This window comes from Peromyscus maniculatus, chromosome 10, assembly GCF_049852395.1.
Source record: "Peromyscus maniculatus bairdii isolate BWxNUB_F1_BW_parent chromosome 10, HU_Pman_BW_mat_3.1, whole genome shotgun sequence".
Taxonomy (NCBI): Eukaryota; Metazoa; Chordata; class Mammalia; order Rodentia; family Cricetidae; genus Peromyscus; species Peromyscus maniculatus.
The window spans coordinates 7,705,725-7,723,482 of record NC_134861.1 but is presented as its reverse complement, the minus strand read 5'-3'; the positions used below and the strand labels follow the sequence as shown (position 1 = coordinate 7,723,482).

General features: G+C 41.4%; 1 protein-coding gene across 18 annotated transcripts in view; it reads left to right on the top strand.

The window, feature by feature from the left end:
* Positions 1 to 1,359: 1,359 nt before the first annotated feature.
* Positions 1,360 to 17,758, top strand: part of Hormad2 (HORMA domain containing 2) — a 99,886-nt gene continuing 83,487 nt past the window's right edge. For 3 of the 18 annotated variants that reach the window (XR_006076404.2, XM_042285719.2, XM_042285713.2), the window contains exons 1-4: positions 1,360 to 1,894; positions 2,011 to 2,102; positions 3,407 to 3,494; positions 10,069 to 10,156. Coding sequence is in view for 10 of the 18 variants with exons in the window: in XM_042285719.2 (XP_042141653.1) it covers positions 10,103 to 10,156 (54 nt within the window). In the remaining 8 variants the exon portion in view is untranslated. Of the gene's footprint in view, positions 1,895 to 2,010; positions 2,103 to 3,406; positions 3,495 to 4,234; positions 4,291 to 10,068; positions 10,157 to 15,520; positions 15,665 to 16,065; positions 16,111 to 17,364; positions 17,474 to 17,758 lie in introns of those variants that run through there. The other 15 variants (XM_076547035.1, XM_042285722.2, XM_076547030.1 and 12 more) reach the window with 13 other exon arrangements.

Sequence of the window (17,758 nt, the reverse complement as noted above, 5' to 3'; positions counted from 1 at the left end):
GAATAATAAGAGTGAGAAAAAAGTACCTGCCGGGCGTTGGTGGCGCACGCCTTTAATCCCAGCACTCGGGAGGCAGAGCTAGGCAGATCTCTGTGAGTTCGAGGCCAGCCTGGGCTACCAAGTGAGCTCCAGGAAAGGCGCAAAGCTACACAGAGAAACCCTGTCTCGAAAAACCAAAAAAAAAAAAAAAAAAAAAAGTACCTGTGAATACGATAGTGGAAAGGCAAGGAGGAAGGTCTTGGAACATGGTGGTGGCCGGCCTTTCCAGTGGAGAGACTGGCCTGCGGGCAATCTGTGGGCCATTTTCTTGACTGACGTGGGAGGGCTCACACTGTGGGTGGGGCCACCCCTGGGTAGGCGGTCTTGGGTGGGGTAAGAAAGCAAGCTGAGCCGGTCTGAGGCATCGAGCCAGTAAGCAGCTCCCCTCTGCACTCTGCTTATCCTGCCTCCAGGTTCCTGCTCTGCTCGAGTTCCTGATTTCACTTCAAGATGGAGTGTAAGCTGTATGGTGAGCACACCTTTTTCCTCCTCCGAGCTGCTTTTGGTAATGATGTCTGCATTACAGCAACAGAGGACAAACGAAGATAGACAGACAGCCAGCATGGAGAGGACTCACTCTAATGTTCCAGCCAGGAAGCAAATTAATTTTGAGACTGGAAAGGGCTGCGGTTGGAACTTAAAAAGAAAACAAAAAGTTATTTCTGTAAAGTACAAGATCCAAGCAGAACTGAATTGAAAGTGATTTTTGCTCCTGAGGGGGCCGCTGGCAATCTAGAAACCATTTTGATTGTCAAGATTGGAGAGAGGGGTACTTACTGCTGCTGAGGTGAGAAAAATCCTGACTATTTTAACCCTGATGGTGGTTTACTCATTATGTTTTAAACTCGTGTTCTCAATAACCTAATTTTTTCCTTTCCCGTGGGGATAAAATCAGAAATGTCAAGTATTTCACTCACTTGTGGCCTTGGGAAATCCCACCGCAGAGGTTTAAGGAACTTCAGACAGCTCTGGAAAGCTTCATAGTACACATAGAGGAAAGGATCGGGGAGCCTCCGGTGAGGATAAGCGCGAAGTGAGGTTAATTCAGCCATGTTTTAGTCGCATAATTAAACACTAATGTAAAGAAGACCACAGTGGAGTCCCAGGGAAGACGGAAAAAACACCTTCCAGGACTGCCAAGCTCCCAAGCCCTGGCTAGGGGCACCAGCTCCGCCCTCCGACCTCAGGGACCGCTGGTCAGGGGTCCTGGCGGCCATCAGCCCCACCCTGACTCACCTCGGTGGGCGTCCCCAGCAGAAGCCCCGCCCCCTCGCACAGCCCTCCCCGCGGTCCCTCGAGGCCTCCTGGAGCTCCCCACGTGCTTTTCAGGGCGCTAGAATGCGGCCCCGCCCACAGCCGAGGTGGGTGGGCGGTCCCCAGGCCTATTTTGCATATTCATGAGGCGGAGCAAGGCAAGCAATGCGGGTAAGCCTTGGAGAGGAGCTGTTCCTGAAGAGGCGCCTGTGGCCTCATTGATTATTCATAAGCCCGAGGGGCGGGCTTTCCTAGGGAAAGCCGTTGGCGTCGACTGGCTGAGGTGAAGGCCAAGGAGGAGGCCGCGGTGAAGGAGGCCGAGGAGAAGGAGGCTGAGGAGAAGGCTGAGGTGAAGGAGGCTGAGGAGAAGGAGGCTGAGGAGAAGGCTGAGGAGAAGGCTGAGGTGAAGGAGGCTGAGGTGAAGGAGGCCGAGGTGAAGGCTGAGGAGAAGGCTGAGGTGAAGGCTGAGGAGAAGTAGGCCGAGGTGAAGGAGGCCGAGGAGAAGGAGGCCGAGGAGAAGGAGGCCGAGGAGAAGGAGGCCGAGGTGAAGGAGGCTGAGGTGAAGGAGGCTGAGGAGGAGGCCGAGGTGAAGGAGGCCGAGGTGAAGACCGAGGCGGAAGCCTCCACTGCCCGCACCCGGGGTCCCTGGAGGAAGGCGGTCGGGTGGGGTTCTGTGGTTTTCATGTTCCAACTTCTCTGTTGTTCTTTTTACTTGAGAGCTTTGATTTGGAAGTATTTCGTGGACGTTGAAAGTCCTCTGAGGAGAAGTATAGTCGTGGCCCCAGAGGAGGAGGACTTGGAAGCCTCAGGTAACACGGTTTCCTACCCTGGGTAATAAAAGATTTCACACATTAAAAACAAGAGGAGGTGATGTGTGGTAGGGAGAAATGGACTGGTAAACCTTGAATTTCCACCATTTTTAATAGCTCTTCTTTGAATTGGAGACTAAGTGAAATAAACTAGACTCAGGAAGATAAATACTGTGTTTTCTCTCATACTGGAATCTAGAGTTAAATTTACACATACATGACGTGAGCATTAAATGGACTGTGCAGTACCTCGTCAGCTCATCCCGTGAAAGCAAAGTGTGAGTGTGGTCCTTGCTCTTCTAAGGGTGTTAGATTTCATTAGGATGAGAAGCTAATTTCCCCTTCATCAGATCATAAATCTCCTGGGGCAAGGTCCATGTTTTACTTCTTGTAATCCTGTGTTTTGCCTGGAACATTGCAATTGCACAGTGAATGTTGAATGAATGGATAATGGAAATAGCATGAAAAAGGATATTTTAAAAAGCAAAGAGCATGAACAAATGCCCAGTTAATATAGTGGGGACCACTTAGTCCGAGTAAGCATGAAGTAGCAGAATTATCAGGGACAAATGGAATATGTTAAAATGGTGGCTAGTAATTTATGGAAGCAAGCTCTGCAAAAGATTGAGCACAGGGAGAACTTGGGCAAACCAGAGTCTCTTTCTGATTTTCAGTTCCTTTCACTGTTTTATGTTTTCACATTTTGCTTTCTTTCACCTCTCTGCACATGTGTGTTTTCACACACCTTGAAATGCATGTGATGTACATTTGAAGGTCAGATATCAATGTCTGCTGTTATTATTTTTTTAATGTTTTTATTTGTATTATTATTATTATTTAACTTGTATGGGTGTTTGCCTTCATGTGGGGGCCTGGTGCCTACAGAGGCCAGAGGTGGCATCAGATTCCCTGAGTCTGGAGTTACAGATGGTTGTGAGCTGCCGTGTGGGTTCTAGGAATTGAACTTGGATCTTCTGGAGGAGCGGTCAGTGCTCTTAACCACTGAGCCATATCTTTAGCCCTTTTACCTTATTCTTTTGAGACAGGCTTTCTCACTGAATCTGGGGCTCCCCTAGTTGGCTAAAATGGCTGGCTAACAAGCCCCAAATACACTTTGATCTCTGCCTCCCACAGCTGAGATTACAGTGCACAGCACTATGCCACGAGCCATCTCCCCAGTCTCTGTTTCATGTTTCAATCCATATTTAATTTATATTCATATATGGCATGCGATTTAGGTTGAACCCTTGTCCTGTTCCTCCATCTTGTTGTCATTCCCTCCTGTGGTTGTTCTCTTGTTCCAGCACCAATTTTTGAAGAAACTAGCCTTCTTGCAGCAGGCATGACACTGAAGCAGTAGTCAAGACGTGCATCTTGATCTACAAACCCAAGGTAGAGTGGGGAGAGGAAGAGTGAGGAGAGGGAGCAGAGGGAGGGAAGGAAGAGGAGGGGAGGGAGAAGAAGGAAGAGGAGAGGGAGGGGGAGGAAAGGAAGGAGGAGGAGGGAAGGGAAGAGGGAAAGGGAAGACTAGAGAATGAGTTCAAGAGAGTGAAACAGATCACATGAGACAGCAAGAGAGCAAGTTCTGGGAAAGGTGTGGATATGTGAAACCTCAGAAAGCCCAACCCCCAGTGACAAGCCTCCTCCAATAAGGTCCCACCTCCTGATCCTTCCCAAAGAGTTCCATCAACTGGGAACCAAGCTTTTAAATATATGAGCCTGTGGTGGCCATTTTCACCCAAACTATCACAGATAATGAATCAAAACACATCAGGGGTATTCTCTGAGAGAGGATGATCTCTGGGCTTGTGTGCTCAAGAATTAATCGGGTTGTACTTGAATAGGAGACGTCCATAAAACAGCTGTTCAAAGAGAGAGAAACAGCAATAACAATAATTAGAAGGATTTTGTCTATTTTGAAAAAAAATCATTTGGGTCTTTTTGCCTTTTTGAAATCAGCTCCTTCTAACCTCAGGAAGAGGCTACAATGTTTAGAAACAAGGCAGTAAGTCAACAACTAGGGAGGCACTGATAGTATTTCATGTACGTAAAGTGAAACCAAAGGAGACTTTCATTTGGGGAGTCACTGTTGTGGTGCTCCTTCATTGTGTGTCCAACTTCTTGTGTTTTAGGCTCTGAGTAAACCAATGACTTCTTGGGATCTTGGTTTCCTAATCTACAAAGATAGGTATTTGAAATAGATGTTCTCTAGCTTTATGATTTTTTTAATGATTTTTTTCTGGAACATTGATTCTTTTTCTAAAATGTTTATTTTGTGTATATGTGCATGTGTCTGAGTTTATGCACACATGTGTTTGGATGCCTGTGGAAGCTGGAAGAGGGCATAAGGGCTCCTTGGATCTGGAGTTAGAACATGCAGTTGTGTGAGTTTGCGGCCACAGTATTTAAACTCATGACTGTGCAATAAGCACTCTTAACTGCTGAGCCATCTCTCTAGCCACTTAGACCTAAACTTTTTGTTCCCATAGTGTTTCTTCATTGAGTCAATAGATATCGAGCACCTATTTTGTTCTGAACTGTAGTGATTCTAAGGATTAAAAATTCATCTAAATAAGACACAAAAATCACAGATTATGTGATTTAACTTTCGTCCAGAATATGCAAATCAATAGAATTGAAAAGTAGGTTAAAATCTAAGTATATTGTTAGTACATTATTGAAATCCCAGCACTTAGGAGGCTGAGGCAGGAGGATCATGAGTTTGAGGCCTGCCTAGGTTACTTGATAAAACCCTGCCTCCAAAGCAGAACAAGTATATTAGTGGTTTCCAGTGGTTGATAGAAGCCAAGAATGGGAGTGATTGCTAACAGACATGGGGTTTTTTTTAGAGGTGATTAATTAGATAGTGTTGATGGTTACATGACTTGGTAAATACACTCAAACCCTTTGAATTGCACTTTTAAAAACCTTTAAAGCTGGGCTATGGTGACTCATGCCTTTAATCCTAGCACTTGGGAAGCAAAGGCAGGTGGATCTCTGTGAGTTCAAGGCCAGCCTGGTCTACAAAGTGAGTTTCAGGATTGCCAGGGCTACACACAGAGAAACCCTGTCTTGAAAAAACCAAACCAAACCAACCAACCAGCAAACCAACAAACAAACAAAAAAAAAACCCTCAAAAATACCAAGCACTTGGCAGAGGTGGTTGTGGAAATCAGGGCATTGTTTCTCGAGAAACTAAACCATCTTCAGTAGATAAATAAGACTTTGAAGTAGAAGAGGATGTTTCTGACCAGGAGAGGATTGCCAAAGCCTGAAAACCAGGGAGAGAAGAGGCAAACTATATACAAATGGCTAGTGCATAAAAATACAAGGGAAATGACTGAAGATGTTAGGGAGGCACGAAGCAGGCAGATCTTAACCATGGTAAAGAATTTTTCTGAGGGTAGTGGGAGAGCTATGTAAATACTTGAGTTTGGAAATAGTATGTAATCAAGGTTGTAATTAGAAAAGTCTGGATGCAGAATGAAACAGAACAGAGGTGGCTGAGTACAGCGTCAGGTAGATGAGCGGTTGGAGTAATTCAGGCAGAGGATGAGGCTGATCCCATCGAGAGATGACAGGCCCAGTGTAGTGGTCCACACTTGTAATCCCAGCACTTGAGAAAAGGAGGCAGCAGAATCACCTCAAGTTCAAGGCTGTTTGGGCTACATAGCAAGTTCCAGGAAGTTGGAGCCATGTAGTGAGAGCCTATCAAAACAACAGTGGGGGCTGAAGAGATGGCTCAGTGGTTAAAAGCACTGGCTGCTCTTCCAGAGGACCCGCATGGCAGCTTACAACTGTCTGTAACTCCAGTTTCAGGGGATCTGACACCCTCACACCAATACACATTAAGTAAAATTGAATAAATTATAAAAAAAAAAACCCAACAAGAGTAGTAGCATCAAAACTAACAACAAAAGAAGATCCCCCTCCCCCGAGCTAAACAAATAGAAATTGACAACAATGTGGAGAAAGTGAATAGTTGACAAATTTGAGAACTACTAAGTTGACTGAACAAAGAAATAAGAAAGAAGGCAGAGTTGAGTCATACATTTTCAGATTGTCTAATGGACAGAATTATAGGTCAATAATCCAGAGTGATCTGGGCTGGGAATGTACACATAAAATTATTAGAATAGGAATAGTAATTGAGATAATGTGAGTATATTTGTTTGTAATAAAAGACACTAGGACAGAAGCTTGAGGAATACCAAAATGGCAGGAAGAAAATAGGAGAGCCGGGCGCTGGTGGCGCACGCCTGTAATCCCAGCACTCAGGAGGCAGAGGCAGGTGGATCTCTGTGAGTTCGAGGACGGCCTGGTCTACAGAGCTAGTTCAGGACAGGCTCCAAAGCTAGAGAGAAACCATGTCTCGAAAAACCAAAAAAAAAAAAAAAAAAAAAAGGAAAGAAAATAGGAGAAAAGACTGGAGGGAGGACAGTGGGAGGGGACTGTGAGTTTGGAGAAACACCCGAGGGAGACTGCTGCATGCGTTAGACTAGTAGGTGTTTTGTTTTGTTTTTAAAGCAAACATGCTTTGTTACGTTTAGTGAAGTATATGTCAAAAAGTGTTCCAAGTAGCATATTAATTTAATAAATTTAACTTGAAATAGCTGTGGGGTAGTCACTGTTACATTTTTTTTTGTTGTGCAGATGGAGAAATTGAGGCATATATCTTGACCAAGGTTACATAGTGATTTGCACACTGAGATGGGATCTTAGGCAGTTTTGTTTTAGAATGTCCATGTGTTTCACTCCTGTCCTTTGTTACTATGTTACTATTCCAGATGTACACTGAACAAGACCTGAAAAGTTGGATCTATGTTTATGTTTGTAAAAAAGAAATCAGACTGTGGAGGAATTAATTTAACCAGAGTTATACAACTGTTAGGTAGTAGAATCCAAATTTGAACACAGATTTCTTAATTCCAAAGACTAGTTCTCTCTCTCTCTCTCTCTCTCTCTCTCTCTCTCTCTCTGTCTCTCTCTCTCTGTCTCTCTCTCTCTCTCTCTCTCTCTCTCTCTCTATATATATATATATATATATATATATATATATATATATATATCTTTCGACAGGGTTCCTCTGTGTAGCTTTGGAGCCTGTCCTGGAACTCACTCTGTAGACCAGGGTGGCCTCGAACTCACTGAGATCCTCCTGCCTCTGCCTTCCAAGTGCTGGGATTAAGGGAGTGTGCCATCACCGCTGGGTCCAGAGTCTGTTTCTGCTAGATTGTACTGTTGGTTACTTTTTCTTATATATCCATTTGTGTTGTATAAAATTTAATTTTACTTGTTTTATAAAAATGTTTTTCTTTCTCAGATGCAGTAGCCGTGGATTATTGGTTTTCAGGGATATTAATTTAATCTGGGCCATTCATATATTCTAAAAATACAGGTGCATAATAGTACATGGTGATCTAATAAACTGATGGCTGTTTTTAGTCTTGATTCTCTAGACATGCCATGAGAAATATATTATAATCATAAATAAATTGTCTAAAATCCTACCAATATAGAAAGTGATTAAAAATATTATTACTCATATTTACTGCTTCCCTTGTAGGAGGTTATATTTTACTGAGTTAGAACTGGAACTTAAGCCCCTGTGCCTACCTTTCTTTTCCTTCCTTCTTTCTTTTTTTAAAAGATGTTTATTTATGTGTATGAGTGCTCTGTTTCCATGTATGCATACATGATATTATAGACAGTTGGGAGCCACTATGTGGGTGCTAGGAATTGAACCCTGGCCCTCTGAAAGAGCAGCCATTGCCCTTAAAAATGCCGAGGCATCCCTCAAGCCTGCCTTCCTCATTTCTTAAAATGTAAGGGAGGCAACGGATGTGCTGGGTCAGATTGACAGTTACATTCGGAAGACAACAAAAGAAGACTGCATTTAAGAACACTCAGGAACCATTAGGTCAATTTCAGTCTATATAAAAACATTGTAATAGTGTCCCCTAGTGCTGTTTTGAAGAAATAATTTAAGAGAAATTCAGTGGTATCTGCTTATAGTCTCTATCACCACCTTGTGGCACTGTCTTAAATATTTCTAACCTCTTGCAAAAATCTTCCAGAATCTTGCCTTAGTTGCTAATGTAACAGGTAACAGATTGCCCTGGGTGAGCCAGGTGGAATTTCTTTAAATGGATATTACAAATAAGACCTCGATTGAAATAACATTAAGGCCTTCAGAAAGAAAATGGAAGATTTACTTTAAAAAAATTCCACTGAAGCAAAAAAGGTGAAAAGTATACTTTTAGTACATAACTTTTAAAACTTTTTAAAAAGGTAATTTAGTCTTTGAGTATAATTTTGGGTTCCCCCCAACTCTGTCAACTTTTTAATTGTGATCTATTATGCATAATGTTAAACTAATCATGTCAGCCATTCTCAATGTATAATCTAGTAATGCTCACTGTTATGTGACAGATGCCAACCATTTACCATCTCCAAAACATTTCATCATAGTGAATAGAAACTCTATTGAACTCCATTCCTCCTATCCCCACCCCAGCCCTGATAACCTCTGTTCTACTTTTTATCTGCATATGTTTGCCTAATTTATTGTAGGTATTCATATGTGAGAGCATATATTTGTTTTTCTCTACTTTGCTTTGCTTTTTTTTTTTTTGAAAACATAGTCTTGTGCTTGCAGAGGTTCATTTACATTGTGGCATGCTATCAAAATTTCATCCTTTTCTAAAGATTGAGTAGCCCTTATATATGTATATATCATATTTTTGTTTATCCATTCACCAACCACCCCCGCTTTTTAAGATGAGAACTTGCTACATTGTCCAGGCTGACCTCAAACTCCTGGGCTCAGATGATTGCCTTGCCTTAGCTCCCAGTGTAGCTGGACCTGGCTGTCCATTTGTCTATTGACAGACTTTTGGATGGTTTCCACCTTTGACTGTGATGAAGAATGCTGCTATGAGAATTGATGTACAAGTGTTTGAGGCCCTCCCTGCTTCTTCCCGTCCTTGTTTATTTCTTTAGACTATATGCTTGTTTATATGTCCTTGTTTATTTCTTTAGACTATATGCTTGTTTATATGTCCTTGTTTATTTCTTTAGACTATATGCTTGTTTATATGTCCTTGTTTATTTCTTTAGACTATATGCTTGTTTATATGTCCTTGTTTATTTCTTTAGACTATATGCTTGTTTATATGTCCTTGTTTATTTCTTTAGACTATATGCTTGTTTATATGTCCTTGTTTATTTCTTTAGACTATATGCTTAGAAGCGGTAATGCTGGAGACTAGGTGATGTGTTTAAGAATTTGAGAAACTTCATACTGTTTTCCACAGTGACTGGGCTGCTTTACAACTGAGCCAGAGGTGCATAAGGGTTTAATTCTCCGCCTCTTTGCTAACACTTACCCTTTTCCTTTTTTGAATCGGTTTTGAGTTTGTAAACAAATCAGAAGGTAATCTAAGAAATGTTTTTGAGCCCAGCTATATCCAAGGACAGTTAAGGGAATGAGATAAATTGTTGAGTCTTTAGGGGACTTACAACTTTCTTTTCTTCTGAGAATGTGTTTATGAATGAATAGATCTTACAGTTTTTTTGGGTGGTTGAAAAATTAATACAAAGACTTTATACCAGATTTAGAAGAAGCTTGTAGTGAAAACTTACATGGTTGTTAAGATTACTTGCCAAAAATTACCGTTAATTTATATAGTTCTCATTGGGAAAATTCAAAATAAGAATTTTTATAATTCAGATTAATTTTTATAATTTTTGATAGGGCCAGGTGGAACTATTTTAGCTTCATTCTCCCTTTGTGTTTTCAAAATTGACCTTGGCAAATTTCTCATGAAACAGGACAGTGTGGGAAATAGTCTATACTTAACCTTACTTGACTTTAAGTTTTGACTTTAGAATTCAGTTCTATCTTTGGAAAGACAAGATAAGGAAGTATTATGTCAGGCCAAATCTCTAATGAATTTTTTAACAGGTTAGAACTGTTGAGAGAACCCTGACTCAGTCTCATGATGACCACTGCTCAGCTCTCCCGAGACACCAGAACACTAAAGGCATCTAAGGTATTTGTCAAGAGTTCAAAGAAAATCAATGACCATTTAGTGAGTTACTTAATTTGAAATTTCCTTAGCAGCAGTTTTATCAGTTAACTGGCACATAATACTCTGAGAAAGTATGTCTATGTTTTAATGCCTGATGGACTGGGGATGTTTGGAAAATTAAGACCAATTACTGAGTTACTTACTGGGTGCTTGTTTTGTGTTTACTAGAGTAAAGGAAATCAGAAACAAAGAGCTGCTTAAAGAGAATGGTCCTTTGTTAGACATCTACTTCCTGAAGCAATTAGGAAACTTGTGATGTAATTTTCAGAACTAAAGAGAGCACTGAGAGAAGCTTTGATGCTAAGAATCTGGGGGAGAATGTGTTAGTCACTTCCTGTGTGGTGACAACATAGGAGATAATAAACTTAAGAGGAAGAAGCATTTATTTTGGCTCACAGTTTCAGAAGTTGATTCTATTGTTTTTGACTCAGTATCAAAGTGAACATCATGGGGACCCACTGGGCAAAAATACAGTAGAGCAAAGTGGCACACCATGGTGGCCAGGAATAGGAGTGGGGGTGAGAGGAGACACACTTGACAATCTGATGTCATCCCATTAGATTCTATTGCCTAAAAGTTCTACCATCTCTCAATAGTACAACAGGTTGATGACCATGTCTTCAACTTTGGGGGGCATTTACGATTCAGACACAACAGGCTACAGTATGTCAGGCCAGGAAACCTTGCTGGATTTACCCAGGCTAGTTCAGCATATCCCAGAATAGTCATTAATTCATCATTTATTTATTTAGGTTCAATATATAATATATGTAACAATGTGTAGTTTTATGAGAAAATACAAATTATATTCTTAGAAGTTTATAATCTAAGAAAAATATGATTTATGGTAATTAAGCTAATATACATATATGTATAAATAGTTACATATATGTGAAAAAGAGTGAGAGGCTGAGGCCAGGAGAATTGTTACAAGCCTGAGACCAGCTTTGCTACATACTGAGTTCCAGCTCACCTTAAGCTAGTTTGAGATGCTGTCTTCACCTCGCAAACCACAAAAGAATACAATAATTCAAACTAGCAATTTAGGGATTTTTGTATACTCTGAAATGATGAAAAAGCTCATAGAGGAGAGAGAATTTCATGAGGAAACCTAGCCTATGCCTTGGCTCAGAATAAGAAATAAGCATGGCATTTTTAGGGAAAACTGCTTTTTCTGAAGTAAAACCCTCATGTTGGCCAGCAGAAGAAAACAAAATGGAATAGGAAATTGGGGGACAGATTAATTTGGATCTTAAAAGCCAGGCTAAAGAATTGATGCTTTATTCAGTCAGTGCCAGGTCAGAAGGTTAGTTTGATTAGAAGAGTGAGTACAGTACTTGTTTTAGGAGTATTAAATTATAGCAGAGAGAGAGAGAAAAGTTTGACGTTGAAGGAGGAATCAGGCATAAAGCAGGCAGTCATCTTTCTGCTTTGTTTCAGCGTACTCCCAAGCCAACACCTGATCTCATCTAGTTTCCTAAGTGTGTGCTCCTCCTGGGGGAAACGTTGACCCGGGTGTGTGAACTGCAGTCAGCATGGCAGGCATTTTTCTCACCGTAAATTAACAAATTGACTTTTTGCTTCAACCTTACCTTTGTTTGGGTTACATGAACTATTTTTCCCAGCAAATTTCAAGTGACAGTGCAGTTTTGTTATCTAATAATACAAACTGATAATAACCACAGAAGTCAATATTTATTCAGCACTTAACTATGTGCCAGGCACTGTGCCAAGGGCATTATGTTATTATTTCAATTAAACCTCTCAATAAGGAAGAAACTGAGCAGGGCGGTGGTGGCATACACCTTTTATCCCAGTGCTCAGGAGGCAGAGGCAGGTGGATCTCTGAGTTTGAGGCCAGCCTCATCTACAGAGTGAGTTCCAGGACAGCCAGGGCTACACAGAGAAACCCTGTCTTAAAAAAAAAAAGAAAAGAAAAGAAAGAAAAGGAAAGAAAGAAAGAAAAAAGAGAAGAGAAAAAAAGAAAAAACTAAAGCTTGGAAAAGTAGTAACCAGCTCAAGGTCATACAACAGTTAAATTGTCAGCAGCAGTGTGCTTTACTACCAAAACGTGAAAATGCCTTCTATTTCAAGCTATGGTATGTCCATATATTAGATATTTAGAAAAATATCACCAGTAACATTTAAACTATTAGACTAGGTGAGCTAAGGAGAAAAACCCTGGAGTAGCAAAACTGCAGAGGCTTTTCCAGTCATGGATCTTTGTTACTATGAATGGCCTTTTAGTACCTGTATTTAATGTCTTTATACTTCCAAGTTATTTAGCTTTACAAATGAGTTAGTTATTCATGTATTGCCTTGCCATTCTGGAATGTTTTTAGTGAGTTATTACATGTATTCCATGTCAGCTATTACCCAGTAACTCAAGGAAACCCTAACTTCTCAGGATCTACAGGTTCAAAACCCAAATTTTCTTTCTACTTTTTAGAAGTACACAGTCCAAGCTCACTATGTAGTTCAGGTTGGCCATGAGCTTACAGTACTTCTGCTGGATTACAGGTGTGAATAACCATTCCTGGCCTCAAAAAGAAAAATTTAAATACCTTTAAAATAATTGAATATAATGTTATTTGACAAAAACATAAAGTGATAACTCATTGTCATTATATAGACTACTAAAGAAGATACATTCTTTTTTTTTTTTTAAAGATTTATTTATGTATTATGTATACAGAAGAGGGCGACAGATCTCATCACAGATGGTTGTGAGCCACCATGTGGTTGCTGGGAATCGAACTCAGGTCCTCTGGAAGAGCAGTCGGTGCTCTTAACCACTGAGCCATCTCTCCAGCCCTCCAGCCCCCCCCCCCTTTTTTTTTTTTAAAGATTTATTTATTATGTATACAATGTTCTGCTTCTGCTTGCACATATCCCTTCAGACCAGAAGAGGGCACCAGATCTCATTACAGATGGTTGTGAGCCACCATGTGGTTGCTGGGAATTGAACTCAGGACCTCTGGAAGAGCAGCCAGTGCTCTTAACCTCTAGAGCCATCTCTCCAGAAGATACATTCTTACATATGGCAAAATCATATCTAGAATGTCCAGAAGATGTTCTAGGACAGTGTGTGTGTGTGTGTGTGTGTGTGTGTGGTGTGTGTGTTGTCTGTCTCTGTGTGCACCCATATGTCTACACTTTTTGGAAGTTCTTTTTCAAAACTGAAGGTGTTTGTGGGTTGCAACTACCTCTAAGTAACTTTATTAGAATTATTAGAAGTTCAGCAGTTGAACTGTATAATATAGTGAAAGGACACTTGTAACTTGTTAGCTTTATGATCTGGCAAATCACTTATCTTTCTAGATTTCCCTTTAGTGTCTGTGTCTTGAGTACATTGACTTAAATGAGTTCTAAAGTCTTTCCAATTAAAAATACTGTGCAAAGCTTCCCCAAATTAGATTAAATTGACTTTAATGAATGTCTTTGTTACTTTTCTGTTACCATGATAAGATACCATGACCAAGGCAGCTTATAGAAGGAAGAGTGTTGTAGCAGGGGCTTAGAGTTTCAGAGTGTGAGTCAGTGACCGTCATGGCTTGGAGCATGTCAACAGGTAGGCAGGCATGGAACTGGAGCAGTAGCTGAGAGCGTACATCCTGATCCATAAGCACAAGACAGAGAGAGAGAGAGAGAGAGAGAGAGAGAGAGAGAGAGAGAGAGAGAGAGAGAGAGAGAGATGTACTTTAACTGGGAATGGCCATAGGCTTTTGAAACCTCACAGACCACCCTCAGTGATGCAATTCCTTCAACTGGGGACAAAGATTTCAAACATATGAGCCTATGGGGGCGATCTCATTCAAACCACCACAATGAGAAAAGAGAAAGGTGGAAAAAAAGGTTTTATTGTATTAATTAATTTATTAATTAGATTTATTTATTATGTGTCTGTATACATGCTTATTTATATGTGTGCCTGGTGTGCTGGCTATTATGTCAACTTGTCACAAGTTAGAATCATCAGAGAGTAAGGAGCCTCAAGAAAATGCCTCTAGCTGGGTGGTGGCGGTGGTGGCAGTGGTGGCAGTGGTAGCTCACACCTTTAATCCTAGCACTCTGGAGACAGAGCTAGGTGGATCGCTGAGTTCAAGACCAGCCTGGTCTACAGAGTAAGTTCCAGGACAGCCAGGGCTACACAGCAAAATTCTACCTCAAAAAAACAAAACAGAGGAGGAGGAGGATGCAGGGAAGAAGAAAGGAGGAGAAAAAAAGCAGCCGTATCTATAAAATTGGGTTGTAGGCAGGCCTTAATTAGTGGGCATTTTCTTAATGAGTGTTTGATGGGGGAGGTTCTATAAGAAAGCAGGCTGAGGGCGGTGGTGGCGCACGCCTTTAATCCCAGCAATCGGGAGGCAGAGGCAGGCGGATCTCTGTGAGTTTGAGGCCAGCCTGGGCTACATAATGAGTTCCAGGAAAGGCGTAAAGCTACACAGAGAAACCTTGTCTTGAAAAACCAAAAACAAATAAACAAACAAACAAAACAAAACAAAACAAAAAAGGAAAGCAGGCTGAGCTAGTAAGCATCACCCCTCTATGACCCTGCATCAACTCCTGCTTCCAGGTTCCTGCCCTGCTTGAGTTCCTATCCTGACTTCTTCCTTCAGTGATGAGCAGTGATGTGGAAACATAATCCAAATAAACCCTTTTCTCCCCATGTTGGATTTGGTCATGGTGTTTCATCACAGAAGTAGAAACCCTAACTAAGAAATTGAGTATGGAGGGTGAGCAATGTGCCGTGTGTGCTTGCATAGGTCAGTTGCCGGCTTGCATCGGTGGATTTCTTTTCACTTGGTGGGTCCTAGGGATGGAGCTAAGGCCATCAGGCTTGGTGTCCTTACACAGGAACCATCTTGCTGGCCTGGAAAGAGAAATTCTAGCCTGTTTATTTCTAAGGTTCTGACTACATCAGTGTAGTCTCATTCCAGTAACAAGGGAAAGCTTATCTGTCACTACATTTTGGAATTTTCCTGACTTAACCAAATACAGTTTATCATTTGGAGACTTGCTTTCAACAAAAACTTCTAAGGATGACTTGGTCTTAAAAAGAACTTTGTGAGCTTTATAGGAGTAGTACTTTGTTGTTCATAATCTTGGCAGGGCTCAGCACTCCTCTGAAATATTTCTGGTAGTCCCGGAGACAGAATAAAAAACCCCACAAATATTTAATTAAAGAGGAAAATTATTATCAAACTTTCCTGGTTTTCCTCTTGCTTTAAAGATTAAATACAGCTCCTTTAGTATGGTGTCCTAGATGTGCTGTGCACTGACTTCTGTTTGAGTCTCTCATAGCTACCCTTCTTAACCTCTCAGCAGCGCTTCTACTGATCAGACAGTCATGCCCTGCTGTGTCCCAACACTCCAGCCCTCTTGCCTGTACTAGGAACAGTTCCTCTTCTTCGCCACTTGTTTGTAGGGCTCAGCTGAGTTTCCCTTGGCCACAGCTTTCCTACTCAGGTAACCACTGCTTCTGTCTTGCATGCACAGCCTCTGGTGTCTCTCCATTAATCTGACACCCAGTCTGTGCTCTGTTAGTAAAAAACTTTTCTCTCTCTCCACCTGGCCTGTAAATGCCATTAGAGTACATATGTACTCTTCTGGTTTTCTTCTTTTACTATTTTTTTCCCAGACAGGATTTCTTTGTATAGCGCTGGCTATCCTGGAACTTGCTTTGTAATTGATGTTTTACAAATTAACAGAGTAATATTGTTTACATAACAAGTGAAACAACACACATGCACCCAGGCACAAACCAAAAAAACCAATAATGATTGAACTAGGGGCCATAGAAGCATTTTATAGACTTTCGCCTATTTAGTCCTCAGTAAAGTAGGTCTGACTGTTACCCCTATTTACAGATGAAGGCACTGAGGTACTAGAGAGATGGAGTAATGCAGAATCAGGTACCTGCAACAATTTATTAGCAAAGGAGTTTTACTGTAACACATTTACCTGTTTATGATGTCTGTGTCTTCTTTCATATTACAGTGGCAGAATGAACTGCAAAACCTAGAATAGTCACTGTCTGGGCATCTACTAGAAAAGGTCGCTGACCTCTGCCCAACCCTAAGTCATGAGAGTAAAAGAATAAGATTTGAACCTGGCTGGTGGGATGCCGAGTCTGTGCCCTTAACCTCTTCATCATGCTGCCCCCCTCTTACCAGTCTACCCTCAAGCCACTCTCAAGCCACCAGAGCCGTGAACTGTACGTTCTGCAAGCAGGAGGACCTGAGTTTGATCTCAGGCATTGTGCGCACTTGTAGTCCCAGCACTGGGGAGGTGGAGGAGATCCCTGGTGCTTGCTGGCCAGGCAGTAACCTAATTAGTCAATCCAGGGCAGTTGAAAGACCCTGTCTCAAAAAACAAAGTGATAGCACCTGATTCATAATAGCTTAAGGGTTGCCTTTGGTGGCCACTTACATGTCTACATACATGGTTGTATACCCACACATTTGTGTACCTACACACACAGGAGCATACACATAGCACACAGAGAACTTTTCTTACTTCTTTTCATGCTTTTAAAAATTATTTATAAAAAGAGACAGTTTGATGTTTAGATATGGCACATGATAGAAAAGCCACAGGTGAATGAAGTTGCTAGTGTGGTAACTGGAATAGATGATAATTTACTTGTCTAGGATTGAAACTGGGGACCATTCTTTAAGTAGGGTGGCAGAGATAACTGAATTTCGGGGTCTACAAAGTAGTATAGGAACAGCTGCCCAGCTATTAGAAGTGTAGGCAGAGAACATAAGTTGGAAATTGAAGTCTTCTCTATAGGCTATAAACTGAAGCTGTGAGGATAAACAAGATTATCCAAGAGAACTAAGAATAGAGAAAAGGATTGAAAACAGACTCCAGGGGAGGACAACTGGTTAAAAAAAAAAGAAAGAAAGAAATGGACCGGGCGTGGTAGTGCACCCTTCAATCCCAGCACTTTGGAGGTAGAGACAGGAGGATTTCTGTGAGTTGGAGGTCAGCCTGGTCTACAGAGTGAGTTCCAGGATGGGCCGGGACTACACAGTGAAACCTTGTTCAAACAAAGAGGACTCATGCATTGGGGTGGGAGTCAGGTGTGTAGGGATGGATGAAAGCTGAAATGGTGTTAGGAGGTAGGAGTTTAGTGCAGTAACTGAGGTTTTTGCTCAACACAGAACAAGGTCCTGTGGTTTGATTCCCAGTTCTGCCAAAACAACAAAACAAAATAGTGTTAAGACAACTTGAGGGAGAAATCTGGATCCAGTGTCAAACGCTGCAGAGAAGGTACGTATTGGTGAGGGATGAGAAGCAGTGGTGGGACAGATGTGCATAGTGACTTTGGAGAGAGCAGTGGAAACAAACAGAGTAAGATTCAGATTCCAGAGAAGTCTGAGGCGAGTGTGAAGAGAGGAATGAGGTTATATAATTAGACTTCCAGTTTTGCCTCAGATCAGTGGGTCGTTGAAATAAATTGTTTTAATCCTTAATTACTTGAGTAATTGCCTGCCTTTCTGTTCTACCTTGCTTGTGTGAAGATCTGTTTTAACACAGTATCCAGAGCCCTGTTTT